The 23,648-nt window shown below is 49.9% G+C and overlaps 1 protein-coding gene across 1 annotated transcript in view; it reads left to right on the forward strand.

The window, feature by feature from the left end:
• The window catches only part of CORO2B (coronin 2B), a gene marked incomplete at both ends in the record, with an annotated part of 68,965 nt that overhangs the window by 25,437 nt on the left and 19,880 nt on the right, over positions 1-23,648 (forward strand). Inside the window, one exon of the mRNA XM_079700843.1 lies at positions 18,350-18,466. Within this exon, the coding sequence (XP_079556969.1) occupies positions 18,350-18,466 (117 nt within the window). The remainder of the gene's footprint in view (positions 1-18,349; positions 18,467-23,648) is intronic.

A 23,648-nucleotide genomic window follows, 5' to 3' on the forward strand; every position in this document is an offset into this window, starting at 1 on the left:
GTTTGGAATGTCAGAATTGGAAGGAGACTTAGATTGATCAGAATCCACCCCATTAAGCAAGCTCAGTGTCCATCGACAGGTGAATGGATAAAGAAGATGTGGCACATATATACAATGGAATATTACTCAGCCATAAAAAATGAAATTGAGTTCTTTGTAGTGAGGTGGATGGACCTAGAGTCTGTCATACAGAGTGAAGTAAGTCAGAAAGAGAAAAACAAATACCATATGCTAACACATATATATGGAATCTAGAAGAAAAAAAAAAAAAGGTCCTGAAGAACCTAGGGGCAGGACAGGAATAAAGATACAGACATAGAGAACGGACTTGAGGACACGGGGAGAGGGAAGGGTAAGCTGGAACGAAGTGAGAGAGTGGCATGGACTTATATATACCACCAAATGTAAAATTGATCGCTAGTGGGAAGCAGCCGCATAGCGCAGGGAGACCAGCTCCGTGCTTTGTGACCACCTAGAGGGGTGGGATAGGGAGGGTGGGAGGGAGGAGATATGGGAACATATGTATATGTATAGCTGATTCACTTTGTTATAAGGCAGAAAGTAACACCATTATAAAGCAGTTATACTCCAATAAAGATGTTAAGGGTTTCCCTGGTGACGCAGTGGTTGAGAGTCCGCCTGCTGATGCAGGGGACACGGGTTTGTGCCCCGGTCCGGGAAGATCCCACATGCCGTGGAGTGGCTGGGCCCGTGAGCCATGGCCGCTGAGCTTGCGTGTCCGGAGTCTGTGCTCCGCAACGGGAGAGGCCACAACAGTGAGAGGCCCGCGTACCACAAAAAAAAAAAAAAAAAAAGAATCTGCCCCATTGTCTCATAGGTAAGAAGTAAAAACCCAGAGAAGGAAAGTGTCTTGCCAAAAGTCACACAGCACTGCAGGTGGCCAACTAGGTACAGGACTCCAACTCCCAAGAACTGGCAGATTAAAAAAGTGCTTGACTTTTTCTGTGTGGCCCACAAGCAAAGCTAGGTGCTCATGGTGAGAGTTACAAGAAGGCAGATTTTCATCTCAATATAAAGAAGAATGTTCTAGTGAGTATATCACAGTAGTAAGCTACAGTTGCCTGGAAGCATTCAAGCCAAGGCAGGAGTGTGTCTCAGGAACCAGAGCCTTAGGAAGAGAGAGCTGGCGTGCTAAATTTCCTCTCACCGTCTAGAATTCTGGATGCAGCTGAGAGCAGCGCAGCTACCGCCCTCTGCTGGTGGAATGGCAGTAGCACAGCTTCCCCTGATTGTCCACTATGCCATTCGTCTGGTTCAGGGAGGCTTTCCAGACAGGAAGCAACCATTTGGGGTCTGAGAGCTCCCTGCTGAGGGGACTTCAGGAAGACAGTAGATGTATAGCCCCTGCACATATGTACCAGAAAGGCGGGCAAGGTCAGCAGAATGCCCCACCAGTCTCTGTGACGTGGAGGGAAGCCAGTAAACTGCACACAAGTAACTGACGTGTGCCCTGTGTCTTCTCGGGGTGACCTTACTGCCCCCTTCTGGAGCATGGCCTCCCAAACTGACAGGGCCGGGACTGGGGACTGACCTGGGCGTCTGGAAACCTGGGTGTGGCCCTGGGCATAGCATCACCTACTGTTCCCTGGGTGACCTTGAATAAGTGGCCTGGCCTCTGTGGGCCTCACACTGATGGTGAGAAGCTCATGGATAGGGGTGCCTCTGTGAGACACAGCATGAACAACACCAAACTCAGTGGTGCCCAATGACCTCATCAGGCAAGGTCTGAGGTTGAGAGTTCATAAGAATAATAATATGATAATTGACCCAGCCACCTTATTCTTTCTCTTTTTCTCCCCGTCTCCACCATTTCCACTAGTGCCCTCATGCTCTTTCCCCTGAGTTCTGCCTCTAGGAAAGTTCCCAAAGCTCATTCAGAATGTGTTGGCAATGACCAACAACATCTCCCACCACTGTGCCCTGCTCAGTTGTGTCTATATGTTAAGAGCAGCAAGGTGTAGACCCAAAGGAATGAATCCCTAATGGTGGAATTTCAGATCTGAGTCAACTGGAGAATCAGAGTTCTTTTTATAAGGCAGAAAGATCTTACAGTCAAGAAAGAAGAAGGAAATCTTTCCCCCTCCCTTTTGTGCTGGTCAGACCACAAGCTGGAAGAACAGTATTGTTCTCAGCTCCATGAGCCGTACTTTAATTGGGAAATAGAGCAGAAGGTAATCTGAAGAAGGCAGCCATGATGGCGAAAATACTTCTGATCCAGCATGAATTGGAGTGTTTGTATCCCCCTTCAGTCTGCTCTGGAGTTCCCTTTCCAGCGTCTGCTTTTTTGCTTTGCTGTCAGTCCTTTGTGAGGATTTCACAGTAACTGAAGGGAAACAAGCTTGTGTTAATTCCCCTTCCTCAGTGAGTTCAACCTCTGCTTGGGCCTGCAGATCTGTCCCTTCCTCTAGCTTACCTTCCCAGGGAAAGCATAAGCTTCTGAGGGCAGGAACAGCATCTTCTAGACACAGGCAGGGGTGCCTTGGTGTCTGGAAAGAGCTGGGGACTTGGGGGAAGGGTGTGTAATCCTAGATTGTAGTTTCAGCTCTGACACTTTTTTCCTGACTCACCTTGAGCAAGTCAGTTAACCTTTCTGAGCCTCAGTTCTCTCATCTCTAAAATTAGGGGAGTGGTGAGACTCAAGTAAGATGTTAGTAAACATGTTTGTAAACCATAAAACCAAGGTCATCGATAGAATAATACACACACACATATACCCAGCACCTGTTGTCATCTGTAAAATGTCATCTGTAAAATGAAGGTTATAGCAAGTTAATATATGTTTAAAGTGCTTAGAAAACACGAATACATAGCAGGTGTTCAGTAAATGTTAGCCATTATTACATCACCTGGAAAGAATTCACTCACTCATCCAATTTTTACTGAGCCCCTACTATGTGCCAGGCACTGTTGGAAGCAGTGGGGATCCAGCAGAGAACAAAACAGACAAAATTCTGACCTTTGTGGAACCTACATTGTAGTGGAGGAGGCAGACAATTAAGTACATCATAGAGTGTAATAGAAGGTGACTAAGGCTAGGGAGAAAGATAAATTAGGGAAGCTGACAGAGATATGGGAGGATGGAGGGTAGTTACAACTTTAAATAGGGTGGTCAGGGAATTTGATTGGCTCGACACTCGAATTAGATGTTCATCCTGGTCCAATCAGCTGAATGTATGTGTGTGTTGGGAAGGTGGGGGCGGCGGGCAGATTAGGGAATCCGATTGGCTCAGCTTGAATTAGACGTTCATTCTGATCCAGTCAGCTGTGTGTGTGTGTGTGTGTGTGTGTGTGTGTTGGGGATGGTTAACACGACTTCGAGCCTCAGCATCTATGAAGGTCGTAGTGAGGGAGTTGTTATGAGCTGTGTAGATACTCCAAGAGAGGACGCTGAATTCAAGTGGAACCTCTTCTTCCTCGTCCTGGCCCACCTTGGCCTTCAGCTAGCTGAAGATCATTGTCTTCAGTTGTCAGGACTGAGGTGACAGAGGGTGACTACCTGTCCCCTCTCCTCCTCCTGAGCCTTCCTCCTGCTTCCATGGCTGAGTGGCTAGGTCTCCTCTACTGTCACGTCAAGAGCAGATCCTGATCCTCTGGCTCAGCTGGCCACAGGGTCTCTGCAACTGTATAAAGACGTGAGGCTGGATGGCGCCAGGGCTTCCTCCCCTTCCCAAGCAGAGTTCAGGCTCCATGAAAAGCCCTTGCCTCCTGGGGCCCAGCGAGGCCCAGAGCCTTGGCCAAGGAGACTGATCGTGGCCTTCTGTAACAGACGAGAGCCCCCCTTTGCACCCCAAGTGCCACTGTCCCTTCCTGACTAAGGCTTAACATGCACTCGGCATCCCCAGGAGAGTTGCTCAGCACCCATGCCGCTGCCGCTAGCTCATTCTGCAACACGGGTGGGTTAGCCCCTCACTACCCAATCTGGGGAGACCACCAAGCCAGGCATGGCCTAGTGCTCCACAGTGCGGAGTGTGGCCTCTGGAGGACCAGGAAGCCCCAATTTCTACACCGATGGGAGCCCTCTCTGCCCCTTCCCCACACAGAGCCCCCAGGAGGTGGCCATGGGGCCACCAGGCAACCTGAGTGTGCCAGGGATCGGCAGGTGGGCCAGGGCCAGGCTCAGAGGAGCGGCCCACACCGTCTCCCATGGGGAGCCTCCAGACACACAGGCACTACGCACCCCACCCCCGGCCTTCATGGCTGTGTCCCCTAGTGCCCAACACAGGCCAAGCCTCATGTCCCATTTATGTTTTGAGAATTAGAGTAGCCCCAGGTCACTGGAAACATAATGGATCTGGCTAGAGGCCAGGTGGCAGGCATACCAGGGGATGTATTCCCCTCCCTGCCCCCCCTGACAGCCCATCTCGGCTTGACAGTAGGAGCTAATCCCTGCCCTGGCCCTCCAGGTGAGTGAGGGAGGGTGTGGGCCTTCCTGGAAATGTCACCTGCTTCCCACTCATGCATTCATTCAATAAATATTTATCAGTAGAGTTACTATGTGCCTGGCACTGTGCTAGGTGTTGGGGATACAGCAGTTAAGAAAATCACATATTGTCATGGAGCTGGCCTTCGGAGGAGGGATTTCTTCTCTAGGTGGCCAGTGCCAAACCCAGGAAGGGTCCTTGTCTGTATCTGATGAGCGTATGGGTGGAGGTTCAACTTATAACCATAGACCATCAGAGCTGGAAGGGCCCTGATATTTCAGTTCTGTTCACCAGCCACTTCTGGGCATCTGTTCAGGGGCTGTGCTAGGTCTGGGGTGTGAAGATGGGTTACACACACGCCCACCCTTGGAGAGCTCACCGTCGGGTGGGGAGACAGAGCCGTGAGACACTGAGCACAGGGCAGGGGAGGGTGTGCTCCTGGGGGCAGTTGCTGTGCAGAACACAGGGGCGGAGGGGGCACTCAAACCCTCATTTTGCAGATGATAATGATAGCTTATATTGATTGAATGCTTATTTGATGCCAGACGCTGTACCCAGTGAGCTTATGTTTATTGTGTCACGAGGAAACTGAAGCCCAGGAGGAAGGAACTTGCTCAGTCACTCATCGGTGAGAGCAGAGCTGAAACTGGACCCTGGAGCTTCAGAGCCTGAAGTGCTGCAATAGGTTCCTTCTCCCACCAGCCCCAGCCCCAGCCCCTGAGGATCACCAGCCTCTGCAGATTCAGCAGGGAGAGGGCTTGGGAGAGGAAGGGGCATCTAAGGACTGGGCTGCTCACTTGCTATTTAAAGGGCATATTCAAGGCCATTGAGGTCCCAGGGCCATTGCCTTAGAGGTGGTACAGCTCTTTCTCTGGCCTCTTAGATGTCCCTGATGGAGCAAGGCTGAGGGTCTGAGCCAGAGGGCCCCTGCTCTGCCCATGCATTTCACAGCTTCCATGGGGCAGTGGCAGCCCAGGGCTGAGTCTGCGTGGTGTCTAAGCAAGGAAGACGGTGGGTGTTGGGCCTCGACAGAGTCCGCATGCTCTTGATGGATGGTGGGTTCGCTCAGTCGACAATCCCAAAGAGATAAGGCAGAGGAGTGGCCCAGCTCGGGAGAATGTGGATGATACCCTGTGACCGCTCCCACTGCTGACAAAAGTAGCATCTGTGCAACTGGCAGTATGTGTTTGAGGAATCATTTGATCTTGGATATAAACTTGACATTGTATTTGTGGCCAGAGGGCATAAGAAGCATGTCTTATACTTCTTAGGTTTCACTTGTATCCCACACTCTGCTGAGAACCCTCCGTGATTATCTCATTTAAGATGAAGGTACTGATAATCTCTTGGGAAAGACAAACAACAACCATGAAACAAAGCAAACAACACAAGGCAGTGCTAGATGAAGAAGCAGGGCAGCATCATGGCTAAGCCCAGAGCACCACAGAAGGCTGCACACTGTGTGAATGGGACCCCCTTGAACTGTGCAGTGTACAACCCATGCAACTGTACAGGGGACCTGATTAGGTCCACAGTTTATGGCATCATTAATTCATTCAAGAAAAATTTACTGAGAGCCTGCCATCAGTCAGGCATGATTCCAGACGCTGGGGTTACAGCAGAGAACTAGACCAAGCACCACACCTCATGTAGCTTACATTCTAATTCAAAAGTCACACAGACTGAAGCTTGAATCCTGGCCTTGCACTGTGTTAATTAATTTCACTGAGCTTCAGTTTCTTCATCTGTAAAATGGACACAATGATATGTACTTCATACAGTTATCATGGTAAATAATTGAAGTAACACTTGGTTTCAGGCCTGACATGTAGAAGACCCTCAGTGAATGACTGCCAGTATTATCACAAATGGTGGGTTATGGGGAGAAAGGCTTGTGAAAGCAAAGGAAAAGGGAAATCACAAGATGTGGAGAAGTCAGATGAGACATCTTAGCAGGAGCAGGAGTCAGGGTGCCTCTGGAAAGATGATTAAGGTTTGCAGAGGCCCAGGTCCTTCCAAGGGTGGGTGTCGTGAGGAAGGTGGTGAGGCTCTCATGGGACAGTTTGGGGACCATGTTTTCCCAATCCCAAGGGTTAGGAAATACATGATCTGGCAAAGAAGTTCTGTGTTTCTTCTAGATGTGAGAAGCAGTCTGAGAAAAAAAACGTGGTCATCAAAATATTGGGATTTAGGGAGATTTCAGTATTTTATAAGGACCTGAGACACAGCATTTAAAATTGAGAAGTATGACCCCAATAGAGTTGAGCAAACTGGCTGCAAAGGTTGGGGGAGGGTGGGGAACAGGGCGTGTGGGTCCCTCAAAGGCCAAGCAGACGAGCTGGATCTGATGAGGTAGGGATAAGGGCGCCGACCCAGTCAAGATCCCTGACTAGCCACAGAAGTCGCCCCTGGCCTTTCTGAGCAGAAGGGGGTTTGGGGCCTTCACAGATTCAAGGAGCTGGGGGCAGTGGAGAATTGGACTTGGAACACAGGTGAGCACCAAGTCAGCTCCTGGGGGCCCAGGGGAAGTTAAATCAGTCCTTGGCCATCCCGGGTGGAAGGTCTGATTGGCCAAGCCAGGCTACGTGTCCCTCCTTGGCCAGCAGAGGACCCCGGGTAGGAGGAGCCCCATTTCAGCTCTCGCGATGGGAGGTAAGGCACTGCATCCCATCAATACAGCACACAGTGGGAGAGTCCCCCCAAATCAGGAAGGGGGCTTGGATACCCAACTGCCAAAATTCCTACAAATGGTTCCAACCGTGGAAGGTTCTGGAGGAGTTGCATAATGCAAGTGATCATTATAGAGCGCCAAAGTCACACTGGGGTTTGGGAAGAGGCAAGCGCGGAGGAGAGCAGTTGGGACAGTGCTGAAGTGCCTCCGCGGGGCGTGAGCATGGTGGGCCTGGAGAAGGGGCAAATGTGTAGGCATTTGTGAGGATTAATTTATCAGAGACCTCTGGGAATCGACTCTGAATGCGGAGAGGTACTGCGATCTCAGAGGCTTAGCAAACAGCTGTCAGAGCTCTAGGGGGTCATGTGGCCCTAGGCAAACATTCAGACTTCATCTCATTTCCCACTCTGATCACCAAGGATGGCAGGGCTCAGGAGGGATGCAGTGGCAGTGAGCTATTAGCAATGCCTGCTGTAGAGCCTGAAGCCTGAGGGGTGGCAAGTGTACCCTGTGTTTGTTCTCACTAGCCCTCCAGAATGTCTCCACTTTGCAGAGGGAGAAACTGAGACACAGAGACTTGTCCCAGGCCACCCAGCCAGTGAGCAGCAGAGCTGAGATGAGCCCAGGGCCCCTGACTCCCGGGCTGCTGACCTGTCCGCTGGGAACAGAGCTTTAGTGATGTTCCCCGAACCCCAGGCGGGCTGGCAGAGAATAATGGCCCCAAATGAGTTTCCTTTCATTCTGCAGGAGAAGTAAGTATGTGAGGAGGTTGCAGGAAGGGCTTCAGGCGGGAGGGTCCACCTTTCTCTCCTTTTCCCTGGGCCAGGTGGCAAATGGAAAGAGGGATTTTTATCCTCTTGACTCTGCGGCAGGGGAGAAGGGCAGGGCTGGTGTTGACAGCCTGGAGGTGGTGCGAGCACTCTTTCGCTTTTGCTTCTCTGCCACAGCCAGAAATCTGCTTTTCTACCCATTGTAAAAGAAAAACTATGGCTTCCCCCACAATTTTCATAGATGCTGCTATGTATTTTTTGCCAATTCTTTCACACTTCCAACAGCTATGGATTTTGGCTCACTCCCCTCCTTCCCCACTGTGGGACACTGGGACATGATGGGGTGACTTGGGTGTGAGGGACTCTCCTTCTCTCTGTGGTCCCCAGCCCCATTATACTTAGGCCCATGGGGTAGAGTCCAGACTCCTTCATGAGACCAGCAAGTTCCTGAACCCTCTGATCTGGGCCTTTCTCTATGGCCTTTCTCTCTACTTATTTGGCTTTCCAAGATATTCCTCAGCCTTTGCAGGGGCTGGTCCTTCTGGGTCCTAAGCATTCCCCACGCCGTCCCTGGCTGTGTGCTATCAATCCTTCGGGCCTTCCACACCTCCTCTGGGAAGGCTTTCTGGATTTCAGAGCCTCAAGTACTTGCCCCTCTCCTGTGCTCTGGCATTTCCCCCACCAAAGCACAGCCCACCCTGTACTTTGTCCAGCTCTTTGTCTGCTCTTTGCCTGTCTCCCCTGTGAGCAGCCAGGGCTAGAAATCCACACCCCCAGGACACCCCATCAAAAACTACCCCCCATGCAGATTCATCAGGCACACTGAGTTTGGAATTTTCTTATTTTCTTCATGTGTTTTAGCACAGAGTTTTATAAGAAGGGGCCAGTAATCAGGAAAACACAGGGGCCAGCATGAGCTCTGAGGTCCCAGGCAGGCCTCTCCCCAGCACGCGCACGCGTGCGCACACACACACACACACTCATGCATCCACTGTTCCTCAACTTCTTCCTATCCCAGCCTCAAGGAGTCTGTTATCTCTTCTGCTGAGCTCTGCAACAGGACACTGCCCAGGACCAAGGACAAAGGTGGCCCCATCACACTTCTTCCTGGAGCCTGGGAAAACCAAGTTCATCTTCAAGTGCTCAGATACCAGGAGAAACAGAATTCCTTACATCTCTTCCTCAAACAAACTCCCCTGCCCCTGGGGACCCACTCCCACACTCTTCCCCAGTACATACGCACGCACACACGCATGCACACACGCACATACACACTAGGGATTCCGACTGGAAAAACCAGCAAACCCTTTCCAGCTTGAAAAACACAAAGATAAAAGACTAGGGGGAAAAATCAAAACAGGAAGTCATGAAGTTGGGAGGCTTCCTGAGGTCTCGCCGTGAACTTCTGTCTGACTGGGTGACTGACTTCAGAGCATCACAACCTTTGTTGCACATGCTGCCATTTGACTGTGAACCTACCCCGAAGCTCAGCCCTAGATCTAGAATTTCTCAAGGTCAGAAGAGCAGGATCCAGAATTATCTCCCGGCATGAGGAAGATAGAGGGATGTGTCTGTTCCCTGGATGATATTTTCTGGGTGACGAAAATGGACGTGCACAAGAAGGGAAGGGAGTCTGGTCTCAGGGAACAGCGTGAGTAGAGACCCAGAGGTAGGAAACAGGGTGACAGTCATTCACCCAGCTTGAGTTCTTGCTATGAGCTGGCACTGCAGGATGCCCTGAAGATGCCTGGGCCAAGGTCACTGTCTTCGTGGTGCTCACAGCCTGGTGGCAGGGATGAACCAGGAACCAAAGGTCATCTAGGTGGCGGGAGCATTGGAGGCTAGGGGCGTGTGTATAGTCATGTGTGTGTCGTGCAGTGGGGTGGGCTGTTACGTCAAAGTGGGGTCAGGCTGGGACCACAGTAGCTCTGATGTCTCATAAGGAGTTTGGCTTTTAAAGTCGAGATAGTTGGGAGCCATTGAAAGTTTCAGAGTGGAATAGTTATTGCAGCAGAGCTGTATGCTAGAAGAATTAGGCAACAGTACGTAAGATGGATTGGAGAGAATTGCAGAGGGCAGACACTAGAGGCAAGGGGACAAATCAGTGGACCCACTTCAGAAATCCTGCAAGACAGTCCTGGGAGCTCAAGCATGAATAAAGCCCTCTACCCAAAATAGATCTCCTAGAGGACTGCCCAGGAGTCTGAAAACCCAAGAGAGTCCACTTCTGGGCCAAATGGCTATCTCTAAAGGCTCCTGTAAACATGCACATAGATGACCCACAAGGAGAAATGGACTGACCCATTATCCCCCCAGTGTCCTCCTTAGAAGGCTCCCATTTATGATATACATTATTTCAGATTAACGGGCTGAAGACAGCAGGCCACTAAAGTGTGGGACATGAGCCCAGTAAGTTCTGATTGGGATGGAGGGAGGGAAGGAGTGCAGTCAGAGGCCTGGGCAGAAGTGGCGTGGAGAGAAGCTTGTATGGAGGGGGGCTGTGTATAAATGTGTGAGCGTGCGTGCCTATGTGTGCAGCTGTGTTGGGGACCATCGCTGGCAGATTGGGCACACCCTGGGGTGACAGCAACCCTCACCTTGGACGAAGGACACCCAGTATTTAGGAACATGAAACACCCCTCTCACCCCTGCTGAGAAGGCCACAGTGGTACTCAGAGTTCTGAAGCTGCACAAACTCGTTCTAATGTCACTGCGACGTGGGGTGACCGGAAACTCAAGTTTCCTCGAGTCACCCCTTCCCTGGGCAGTAATAATTAGATAATGCATGTGTAAGGGCTTTGTGAAGTGTCAAGGGCTGTGAGCTGGAGGGTGAGGCCTCCTTCACACCCTGGAGGCTTGGACACAGGGGGCCTGACTTTGCCCAGACCTTTGGAGAGAAGGACTACAGTGCCCATTGTATAATAACTCTCTCATTTAATGTCAACTTCCATCCAGAGGAGAGAAGACGGCAGGCAGCCTACCTGGATGGTCTGGGATGCGTGGGGCAGCACGTGGAAGAGGGAGTGTGATGACGGAGGCAGAGGGGTGGGGATCCCCAAACATCTGTCACGCGGAAGCTTGGGGTGCCACCATCAGCTCACCCATCTCCTGTGTCTGGGTTATCCATTGCCCTGGGGCTTCCTTTAAATTGTACAACACCTGACGTGACTGTTTATCTTCCTATTCGCTTTATCTGGGCCTGCATTAAACACGCAATACTGTTTTTTGATTTCTCACCCCACCCCCTGCACCTACATCGAGTAACACTGACAGTCTCCTCCCCTGTCCTAGAATGAATGAGTGCAGGTGCTTCCCTGAGGCCCCAGCAGAATATGGAGCCTTTAGGGAAGTGGTTCCCAAACTTCACTGCCCAATGGAATCACTTGGAAATCTTAAAAAAAAAAAATACTGATGCCTGGCTGACCACTCCCAGACACTGTGATTAAATTGATATGGAGTACCCATCGGGGCACTGGGGTTTTTAAAACTTCCCAGGTGATTCTAAAACAAAAGCAAAGTTTGAGAACCACTAGGGGGATGGGGGAGACGGAGTGGGGGAATGAGTCTTCAGGAGCAAGTATAACGGTCTTCACAGCTGAGTTGCCTGCCAGCCCCTTCTGAGAACCTTATGAGAAATTCTGAGGCCCTACTTCTGATGTATGACTTTCCCCCCTAATTTATCAAGTCTCTCACATTCTGAAATAGGAGGGCAGCATAGCCAGACAACAGCCAGTGCAAACTGCAACTCCTCCCAGCCCAGCTGCATCACCTTTGGCAAATCATGGCCCAGAGCTTGGTTTTCTCATCCATAAAATGGATTGTTACAGGAGGGTTGTAAGGATTTACTAAAACTTTAAAAAAAATTTTATTTTATATTGGAGCATAGTTGATTAACACTGTTGTGTTAGTTTCAGGTGACAACAAAGTGATTCAGTTATACATATACACGTATCTATTCTTTTTCAAATTATTTTCCCATTTAGGTTATTACAGAATATTGAGCAGAGTTCCCTGTGCTATACAGTAGGTCCTTGCTGGATTTAATAAAACTTTGTTTCAGACTTAAATACAATGATGTATACAAATTGCTGAGCACAAGGCACTTTTGAAGCACTTGTCAAATGGTCCTTTATCACCATCGTCTTTTTTGTTATCATTAGTATTTCCATCCCGTGACTTGACGTGCATCCCTAACTTCTGTCCTGGTACGCCAGAAGCAAGGCCCTCCAGTTGCAGGTGTGCCTGGCTTCATACAGTAAAAAGGGCAGCCACGAAGAAGCAGAGAGGGCATTAGCCCAGAGTCTAGGAATCTGGGAAGCCCAGAGAGGCTAAGGGCCATGTTCAAGGTCATTCAGCTGGTGAGGTGAATTGGGACTAGGCCTAGAAACCCTACCTCTTGCTCAGTCTGTTCTTTCTGCCTCACTAAGCTGATACCCCAGGTAAGAAAACATTTTGCTTCTGTGTACAGAATTCAGCTTTGCAGCCATGGGAAATCCTAGGAAGCTGAAGCTGTAGTGCAGGTTGTTTTGAAAATATCTCATCCTCAGTCAGTTCACTGGGTTCAGATAAAGCCTGGACTGAGGCCCAGGGCACACGCCGTTCCCCTGGCAGCCTGCTGGGTGAGCCATACCTACCAACCCGCCAGGGCAGGGCCTGGCCTGCCCTGCCCACACGCACGCCACACACACGCACTCTAAAACCTATTTTCAATTAGTTATATAATTTTACTCAGTTTCAAGGATCTTATTTTCCCCTAAACTATCTGCATCGTAGTAAGGGAGTAAAGAAGCCTGTATAAGCAGATACATCTGTGTTCCACAGAAGCTTCTGGAACATAGATCTGGTCGACCCAAGTCTGCATCTCATTTCTTTAAGACCTGTTGGACCAAAACCGGAGAGGAATAGTTTTCAATCAAAACTGTGGTGATCACCTCCCACCTGGGGTACCAAAAACAAAAACAAAATAAAAAATTATGGTGAGTGTGTATGTGTGTGTTTTAAATAACATCTATATCTTTAATAGAAATTGTAAATGTTCATTGGGGAAGAATTAGAAACCACATATACAACTAGCCGGAGATTGCAACTCTTAATTTTTTTTTAATTATTATTATTTTTTTATTTGGTTGCACCAGGTCTTAGTTGTGGCAGGCAGGCTCCCCAGTTGTGGCATGCGAACTCCCAGTTGTGGCATGCGATCTCCCAGTTGCAGCATGCATGCAGGACCCAGTTCCCCCACCAGGAATCAAATCTGGGCCCCCTGCATTGGGAGCACAGAGTCTCAACAACTGCACCACCAGGGAAGTCCTGCCACTATTAAATTTTGATGTATTTTTCTTTTAATAGCTAAGGATCATTTTGCATATATAACTTGATTCTGACTATTTCACTTACCATTAGAGCTTGAGCAATTCCCATGTCATTAAATATTTTTTGAAAATATGATTTAAATTACCTCATAATATTCCATTATATTGGTATTCTATAATTCGTTTTGGCAATGCCCCATTGTTGAGCATTTATTATTGTTCCCTATTATAAATAACATGGCACTGAGTGTCTTAGTATGCTTCCCTGTTGACTGGGATAAATTCCCAAAGTGGAGTTATTGCTCAAAGGCTATGAACCTTTTAAAAGTCTTTGAGACCCTGTCAAATGGATCTGCGGGAAAGTTGCCATGCTTCGCACTCCCCTGCACCCTGTTGAGAGGCCATGTCCCAGCACCCCCCAACTCTGTCTTTGGCAGCTCAGCTGTGTTTGACATGCAGCCTGATCCCCAGCACTGGGCTTCTCCTTGAGAAGACTTGGGGTACATAACAACGGCCATCCAACATTTGACATTGAAAGTCTGTCCCAGTGAAGGGGGATTGGATTTGTCCTGTGAGGCCTCCAGGATAAGGCCCATCCTAACAGCATGAAGATCTCCCTAATGATTATAGATGCTGTGTAACAGGCATCCTGACCCCACCCCATACAGCAAGGTCTGTGCCCCAGCTCTGTTGAGACTCAAGCTCTCTTTGAGGTTCAAACACCAGCTGGCAGGTTAGACCCCAGGACCCCTGAGAAGCCTCCCACTGGGACAATTCTGTGAGCTGACCATCTCAACAGTGATTCTAAAGTTATAAAACAGTGCAAAACCTTGACTCCGCTCCGGAGAAGCTCTTTACACATCTGTTTTCTCAGATGTAAGGTGGGGTTGTTATGAGGATTAAATTTGATGATATCTGTAAATCAATATAAATTTGACTGTATTAATATATTAATAATAGCTATTAGTGTTGGCTTGAGCCCAAGTATGAGAAGGCAGTATTGGGTAGCAGTAAAGAACCAGATTCGGATTTGGTCTCTAGTCACACCCCTATCTGGAAAGTAGAACAGAAAACAGAAGCATTTGGAGGGTCTGGGGAGAGGATTGTTCACATTTATTTAAATTCAGAAAAAAAAAATTTCAGAACAAGCTTCCTTTAGAACACCTATACATGCACTTTATTGGTTTGTTCTTTAATTTTCATGTCTATCAGAGTAATAATTGTGCAGAGTTCATGAAGTCTAATAGTACTGCAAGGCCTATAGCACTACAAGGGAGGGTTGGCTTATACCAGGTCATGAGAGCTTACTGTTACATTTTTAGGAGTTTTGCAAGCCAGTTTTTAAACACGACCATTATTAAAAATTAAATTATGCAACTTTCAATTAAATGAATGATGTTAAAAACAGAGGTACTAATGTTAAAAACTTATTCCTTACTAACTATCTTACTACTATCTGGTGTGCTACTGTGAGTCTCTTTTTTTTTTTTTTTTTTTTGCGGTATGTGGGCCTCTCACTGTTGTGGCCTCTCCCGTTGCGGAGCACAGGCTCCGGACACGCAGGCTCAATGGCCATGGCTCATGGGCCAAGCCGCTCCGCGGCATGTGGGATCCTCCCAGACCGGGGCACGAACCCGTGTCCCCTGCATCGGCAGGCGGACTCTCAACCACTGCGCCACCAGGGAAGCCCTGTGAGTCTCTTTTAACTCTACTTTTGGTGAGATCACCTTGGTAGCTTGAAGTTAGGCACAGTGGGCATTTGCCACTGAAATTGGCGAATGTTCCAAACCATGGCCTTTTTTTCCCTGGAAAACCAGTTGTTAAACATTTACCAGCACACCAGGGACTGTACCCTCGATCCCTATCCTACTTTGCTACACCCCTCGTTTCCCACTCCCTAAAGGTAGCTGCTTCCAATGTTTTGAGCTGTTTCTTTTTGTACTTCTCCTCGTATTTCTTAGTTACATGCTTTCACGGCTATGTCTAGTTTTTTAAATCTTAGACATTGTCTATTGACTTCCTATTATGGAAGATGAGGATCTGGCTGTCTACCAGCTCTGTCTCCCCTCTTAACTGTACACACACACATTTTTCCTACCTCTGCCTTCCCAGTATATTATAGCACAACTCGTGTTTAAATAAATATTCAGGATTTACATTATTACCACGATGTAAACATTGTACACAAGTCATTATCACTATGATTGTATTAGCTTTCTTATACAGCTCTTTTCCTGGAGTTAATAACTGCATTTTAAAAGTTGCATGGTTTCTCTATAAAACTGTGGCTTTCGTACTTTTCTTCTTAGCAATGAAACTTGTCTTGCAAACAAAATTTTGGGAATTTCTTGGCAGTCCAGTTGTTAGGGCTCAGCACTTTCACTGCCATGGGCCCAGGTTCAATCCCTGGTCAGGAAACTAAGATCCCACAAAGCTGCACGGCACGGCGAAAAGAAAATTTTTTTTATATGAACTCTATAAAATGGGAAAATCAAAGCTGCCAGGTTGAAAGGAGGTCCCTCCCCTTGAGGATGTTGCATATAGCAGAGCAGGTTGTGCACTGCACATGACCATGAGCAACAGTATGATTCAGTCATGAAAATCATCATTACACACCCCTTTGGGGAAGGCATTCACAGAGGTCCACCTGTAAGGATACATTACGTCGGAATCATCCGCTATTAATTCCCTTCCTGATGCAGGGCCCTGACCTCTCCCCATTCTGAATCCATTCCAGTGATGTGGCTTCACCTGTCCCTCCAGGACATCACCTGCAGGCTGCTGACCAGAAGCTGCTGCTAGCTGATGGCCACCTGTTGACTGATTCAGATCTGCCTGGTTGCCAAAAGCTTAATGCAGATAGCTTTACTCAGGGGCCACTCAGGGCAGCCTTTGGGACCAGATATAAAGAGAGGAGGCTGTGTCAGAGAGCAAGTGAGCTGTGGAAGCAGACAATGCAGGGCCCGTCTGCCTGTGGACGTCAGAGCTGGAGAGAGGGGAGCTGGCTAGCAATAAGCAGTAGGATTCAGCTCAGCTTTGAGGGCCATACCTGTGTGGGAATCCTAGCTTTGCTTTTAGCTGGGTAACCTTGGACAAGTGGCTTAACCTTTCTGGGCCTTAATTTTCTCATGTGTAATTCCCAGGGTTTTGTGAGAGTTACAGAAGCTGCTGTGTAACCCTAATAAATCCCAGGGCCACATGTGGCTTGGTCTCTGCTCAAGAGTCTCAACTAAAGAAACGTAGTCCAACAGCCTAAAAGTCATTGAAAAAGATATTCCAATTCGAATTGCATCCCTCATGGAATGTCAAAGGGGATCCCATCCTTAACTGAGAGCAATACACCCCCAATCCTTTTCCTCCAGCCTCTGATTTCCACCAGTGTACAGTGTCAGTGAAGTTCTTCTAAGTACAACCTCCAAGGCCTTTTGCCTCTCTCTTTCTCTGCCTCATTCCTCACCCTCCATACCACTGCCATTTTCTCTAGTTTTTTTTTTTTTCCTCTACGCACCTTGCCATTGCGGTATCACAAAAAGTCAAATGATGTGGAGATGAGCTGATAGACATACAGGCAAGAAGTGGCTGGGGAAGAGGTTATGGCAGAATGCACTCTGAAAGAACTCTTGCCCATCACACTGGTGAAGTAGTGATATAAGGCACATGTAGCAGGGGCTTGGCAAAAACTGGTTGTCTTCCTCCTTATTCAGTTGAAGAACCTAAAGGACGGTGAGGTTTGACCTGCCTCAGGTGCCTCTGACCACCTAACCACTGTTAGCAGATGGGCAGTGACTGGAAAAACCCTCCCTATTTCCTCCACACCCCACAAAGCTAATATTAAAAAGACCTGGGAATGGAGACACAGCCTCTGCCTGCAATTTCCCCTCCCTTCCCTGCTGCCTTTATAGACAACTAAGCATGGAACTACCCCTTACCCCCCCACCCTTTGTTCCATCTTTTGTGGACTTCAACCCCCCTGCAGGATGTCTTTCAAGTCATGTACTGAGCACCCACTGTGTGCCAGGCTTGTAAGGAGCTGGAGATTCAGAGACAAGGAAGCCTGTCCTCAGTTGCTCATAGACAGATAGAAACAGACTGCAATTCTGCATGATGGTGCCTATAATAGAGGGAAGCACAGGATGCCCTGAGCTCACAGAGGAGTTCTTAATCCATTGAGGGATCAGGGGAAACTTCCTGGAGGAAGTGTCGTCTAACCTGTAGGATAATAACTAGTATTGTATATTGAGCATTCACTGTGATGACAACCTCCACACTAAGTACTTTGCTAAGCACATTAGCTCATTTAATCTTCACAATACTAATGAGGAACCTCTCTCATGACAGCTGCACTCTCAAGCTTTCCAGCTGATTTTGTATCCATGTGTCTGAAAATAAAGTTGCTGAAGCCTTAAAAAGAAAGAAAGAAAGAAAAAAAATGAGGAAACTGAGGCTCATTGACTTTCCAAAGGCCACCAGGCTAAAAAGTGGCAGAGCTGTGATTCAAACACAGGCCTCTGTGGCTCCAAAGACTATGCTTTCAGCCACAGGGCACTGGGTACAGGTGTTTTAAGATGCACACTGAACAAGCATGCCGCGTCTGGGAATGGCACCGCTCACATCCCAGGCAGGATAACATATGAGAGTGTATGGGTGGACCCTGAGATTCAGGCCTCTCCGCTCATTCCCGGAGCAGCAGGAAAGAGCCTCCTCTTGATCCAAACCTGGCTGTGTCATCCGCCCTGAGAGGCAGCGGGGAGTACAGGCACATGGCCCAGTAACTACCAGGGCTGCTGCCCACCAGGCTTTGGTTGTTCAGGTGGATAGGTACACCTTAACTTTAAACATTTTTACTTGAGGAAGGGGCACCTTTCTCTAAGTTGCACACAGGTCTCGTGTGGACACATATGGCCCCACCCACCACCCTGCTGTGGGACCCTCCCCATGACCATTCGGTGTTGGGAGATTGCAGCCACAGAGCAATATGGCTCAGCCGGATGCAGGGACCCAAAGACATTAGTGGGCCCTCAAGGACCTTCTGGTCCAGTATAGAAGCCCAGGATAAAGGCTCTTCTTTCAAGTCACCCCAGGGTCATCAAACTAATTCCCTTCTCTCTCTCTCTCTCTCTCTCTCTCTCTCTCTCTCTCTCTCCCTCTCCTCTGCAGACGGGCAGGATTGAACCCAACTACCCCAAGGTCTGTGGTCACCAGGGCAACGTGCTGGACATCAAGTGGAACCCCTTCATCGACAACATCATTGCCTCGTGCTCGGAGGACACGTCGGTGAGCAGGAGGGGTGCTCCCTGGGGAGGGTGGGTGCATGGGGACACCTCCCTGCTTCTTCTTGGAGGCCTTCCTCCCTAAATTCCCTCCTTCTCCCTTCTTTGCCCTTCGTCTTGTTCTCTTGGTCATCCCTCCAGCTAGCCCCAGGATGGGGAGTTAGGAAGAGGACAGAGGGAGCGAATCCATGGACTATTTGTGCCTTTAGCATGATTTCATTTGGAGGTGTTGACTTTGTAGGTGAGAATGAGAAAAAAAAGACTAAGTGTGTGATTTGGCACTCATCTGTAGTCTCAAAAGGAGAAGGATAGGAAGAGGAATATGGACAAGGAGGAAGGGGGAAAAGGGAAGAAATGGATGAGCCATGAGGAAAAGAGGCCCTGGTCTTGAAGGCTGGGCAAGTGTACCATCTAGTTTTGTCCTCTGTGAGCCACGGTTTTAGGGAAGGACACTGGGCTGAGAATTGTCATGACTTATCCAAGGACCCAAAATGGTGGCCCAGGATTTGAACACCATGTGTTCCACCACTTAATGGGGAGAGAGAAGAAATAGGAGAAGGGAAATGAAGAGGAGGGAACAGAGGGGAGATGGAGGGAAAGGGAAGAGGGAACAGGTAGGAAGGATGAGATAGAGGGAAGAAAGGCGGCAGAGAGTTTGAAGAGGGGAGTTGAAGAATCCAGGGAGAGTAAAATGTGAAGCCGCTGTCTGGCCACCCTTTCCCCAGGCTCTGCTGACTTTCATACGTGGAGGTAGAGTCAGGTGTTGGCAGCAGGCTCCGTGTTTCTGGAGAGGGGCCCCATGCCTTTCCTTAGTTGCCCTTAAGCAATGTCAACACCCCAGCCTGGAAGCAAGAGGGGATTTCAGAGCCTCAGCTGAGCTGGTGAGGAGGGGCTGCTCCAGCCCCTGGTGTTCCCGGGTGAAGGAAGATCAGGCCTCAAGCATCTCTCTAGTGCCCACTGGCATAGCCTGGGTGCAGGTCGTAGACTCCCCGGATATTGGAACTAGAAGGAACTTTGGAGCTCATGTCTCCTGTCTTTCCAGACCAGCCTGAGAGCTCCTGAGAGTAGAGGCCATGGCCTTTTTGGTTCTGAATCCCAAGCATCCAGCACAGAGCCTAGTACATGGTAAATACATAGTAGATATTCAATGGAATGGATACCTGGATGGATGGATGGATGGATGGAGAGATGGATGGAGAGATGGCTAGATGAGTGACTAGATGAATGGATTTTTGGATGGATGATTACATTGATGGATAGAAGACTGAATGGATGGATAATGGATAGATAGTTGAATGGAAGGAGGAAGGATGATTGGATGAATAGATGACTGGATGAAGTGAATGGATAGATGGATAGAATGGAAAGATAAATGAATGCATGAGAGAATGAATATAGCTCAACTAATGAATGAGATTCACAGTAAATAGTCTCCATTGGTTAATAAATTAGGGGGTATGGAGGAGGTCAGCTGGCACAGTACCTAATAAAAGGGAGTGGTGGGGAGGGGCTAAAAGAATGGGCTTGACCAACTCCTGAAGGTCAAAGCCCTGAGTCAACCCAAGAGGATTCCTAAGAGCAGCATCACCAAGGGCAGGGCCCATGTGAGCAGGGAGGGCAAGAACTTGCGATGGGCACGATCCATCAGGTTTGGCTACTTTCTTCAACAGACGGAGACAGTGACCAGGGGTCAGAGAACCGACAGGCCAGAGGATGAGCACAGGGTGATGGAGCCCAGGACAAGTGAGGAAACCCAGAGGGCAACGAGGACACTGGTTGCTTCCTGGGCTGAGAAGGAGGCAGCTGGAGTTGGTGGGGGCTGGAGAGCTCAGTGGTCAGTATAGGTTAGGACTGGGCTCAGTGGGAGAGAGGGCACTTGGAGGTGCTGTCCATTGTTCTCTTCTGGGTGCAGGGAGTCCAAGGAGTGTCAGCGACCACAGCCCGCTCTGTCCCTGCTTGTGCTGAAGTGTTGATCCACTGTCACTGGTCATTGAAGAGCAAACACCCCTGAAACTCAGGGCTGCCTTACACTGACTTCTCCAGCCACTCTGGGCTGGACACTCTATACGCCATTAGCCCTCATTGCCACCCTGTGCGACAGGCATTGCCACCCCAAGCTGAGGGCTGGGGTCAGGTCACAGAACTAAAGAGTAGGGGACTGCTGGCCCCAGAGCCCACGCTCTTCCTGATCTATGAAGTCTTGTGATGACACGAATCCACAGAGTCCATGTTGGAAGCCTCAGGCCCCTCCTAGTGTCTCGTATTTCACCGGGGAGCCAGCTGGGAAGGAGAAGGACAGTGTCCATCTGGGTGTGGGGGGACAGGTTAGGCTGGGCTCTCAGAGTTGCTGGCTGTCCTGGCTCCACCTCAGGTCTGAACTTCCTGAATCAGGGTGAGGGTGGGAGGGGTCACTCACCCTGATGGCCCTGCCGGGTTCTAGTTCAGCACCTTATTTCACCTGAGTCAGGTGCCACGTCCTGCAGGACCCAAACTAATAAACCAGACACCCATGCTGTGTGCTCAAGAAAAGCATAGGGCCCAGCCCTGACCACATGAGCCAAGCGGCTCTCTTCAGCTTCACACACACTGGACCACAGTGTGCCTGCCTAGGATGCTGGCTTCAATGACAGCTTGACTGTGGACTCTGCTGGACCTGAGATTGAATCTCAGCTTCACCATTTACTAGCTGGGTGACCAAGGGCATGTTATGTACCCTCTCTGAGCCTCAGTGTTGCTCCTCTTTTTATAGCAATAATACTGGTACATCCCTTAGGCAGTTGCTATGAGGATGCAAGGAGGTCTGTGCCTAGCACTATGCCTGCAGGTCTCAGGAAGCAGAGTGAAGTCATTGCATCCACAGAAGGTCAAACAGAGGGCTATGTGCACAGGGAGGACAGAGGAATTACTTTTGGCCGAGGTACAGGCAGGGTAGAGGGGGTTAGAGGGCTGAATAGACCCTGGAGAAGCAGGACTTTGACAGCAGAGAAAATGTTCTAGGAGGCCCAGGAAAGGACATAGGCAAAGGCCTGGAGGGAGTATGTCTTAGTCTACTTGGGCTGCTATAACAAAGTACCACAGACTGAGTGGCTTTTAAACAACAGAAATGTATTGCTCGTGGTTCTGGAGGCTTGAAGTCTGAGATCAGTGTACACCATGGTCAGGTAAGGGCTCTCTTCTCATTGTGTCCTCATATAGTGGAAGGGGTGGAGCTCTGTGGGGTCTCTTTTATAAGGTCACTAATCCCATTAATGAGGGCCCCACCCTCATGACCTATTGCCCACCCCCAAAGGCCCCACCTCCTAATACCATCAGCTTTGGGGGTTAGGATTTCAACATATGAATTTGGGGGCAAGACAAACATTCAGACCATAGCAGAGTTCATATGGTGTGCTTGGAAGACGGGGTCATCTGGTGTGGCTGGGGTCCTGGGGTGGTGACCAGGGAGGGGAGTGGGCAGGAGGGGCGGCTGCAAAGGGAGGTTGGGAGCAGAGAGAGAAGGCTTGGGACACCAGGGTGAGCAGCTGAACTTTGAAGTGAGACTTGTGCTTCTCAAGCCATCCGAACATGAGCCAGGACACCATGTATGCAGTGTGGAGACATTGCACGCTCTGGGGGCCAGGGAAGGGGCTGGGGGGTGGTCACAGGGGCTTTGTGGAGGAAGTGGAGCCCAGGCAACCTGGGCAAATGCTGGAATATGGCTCAGCAGAGAGAAGGGGAGCACCCAAGAGAAGGGTATGGCTTGGGTACATGTCAGGGTGTAAAGAGAAAGGACACCGGGCTTAAGGGCACAGGGAGAGAGAGGATGGCCCGGAGCCACTGATCCAGGGAGAAGGGGATAATGTCATAGATCAGCGAGGAACTAAGCTCTTGCTCTGGCTGCCAGTCCAGCTGCCCAGAAAGAAGCAGCCGCTCACAACCCTCGCTTTGCCCCTCAGGTCTCCGCCCCTCCCCAGCCGCAGGGCCAAGGATCTTGGCATTGGAGTCAGCACCACCCTGACACCCGGAGGCTGGAACCATGCCCCTCCTGGAGAAGGGCACACTGAGGGCCCAGGGGAAGCCCCTGCCCAAGGTCACACAGGGAGTCACATCCCAGACAGGGCTGGAACCCAGGTCTTCTAACTCCCAGCCAGCACCCTGAGCACCTACCCACAGCCCTAGTTTTAAGTGAGGAAACTGAGGCTCGGAGTCTGGAAGGGCTGACAGTTCAGATCCATCCAACACTCAGTGTTTCGATCTCAGCATACTCTCTGTGCAAATCCCGTGTGGAGCACCAAGAGCACATGGAGCCGGGCATCCTCACACAGGTCCTGGGAGGGGGGCTGTAAAGGCAGAGGACCAGTGGCCCCCAAGGTTGGCGAGGAGGCCAGTCAGCGCTGCCAGGACCCCTCTGACTGACCTTCCCGCCTCTGCCAAAGCCCCCTCCACGGGCAGGCCTCCCTCGAGCCTCTCCAGACCACATGGTCAACTTACTGCACATCAGACATGACACCCAGAACCAAGGTTAAGAGGTCAGTCAGCACACCTACTATGTGCCAACAAGCACTGTGATACACAACAGGGCTAGGGAGGGAGTCAGACCCAAGGGGCCCATAGAGATGCCGTTTGCAGCACGCCAGGCCCACGTATCCCGGCAGGCCCTGCACACCCGCTGCCACCCCTCCCCCGCCCTCTACTTGTCTCACAACATTCAGAGGACACTGAAGGGATCTAGCCAGCCTCCACCCCCTCCCAGCTCCTTTTCCATATCCCCATCCCTTGAAAAATCTCCAGTGATGTCCATCCCCCATGTCCCTCAGGATCAGCCTCCCCTTCCCCCAGCCTCCCCTCCCCGACAGCGTGAGGAGGTCCTCAGGAGTCTAACCCCATCCTTCCAGGGAGCCAACGGAACATACCCAAGCCCTTTCCCAAGGGGCTCCCATCCTGAGGGAGAGATGGGGGCTGTAACTCTCCCTGGCATCTGGCAGAATCCAGTTCTTTCCGCTGCTGGGTGATGTCACCTATTGTTGAAGGGCTGTGCTTTTTATAGCTTCTGCCGCAGCTAGGGAGGGCGGCTGGCAGGCGGTAGGGAAGGGCGCTATGGGTTTCCAAGCCTCGTGCTCCCAGCCCTTCTCCAGCAGCCACAGAGAGAGGTTTCTGACATCTCAAGGAGAGGAGAGAGTGATCCCAGAGGGAGGAGGAGGAGGGAG

This window comes from Hyperoodon ampullatus (assembly GCF_949752795.1).
Source record: "Hyperoodon ampullatus genome assembly, chromosome: 3".
In the NCBI taxonomy this organism is placed as follows: domain Eukaryota; kingdom Metazoa; phylum Chordata; class Mammalia; order Artiodactyla; family Ziphiidae; genus Hyperoodon; species Hyperoodon ampullatus.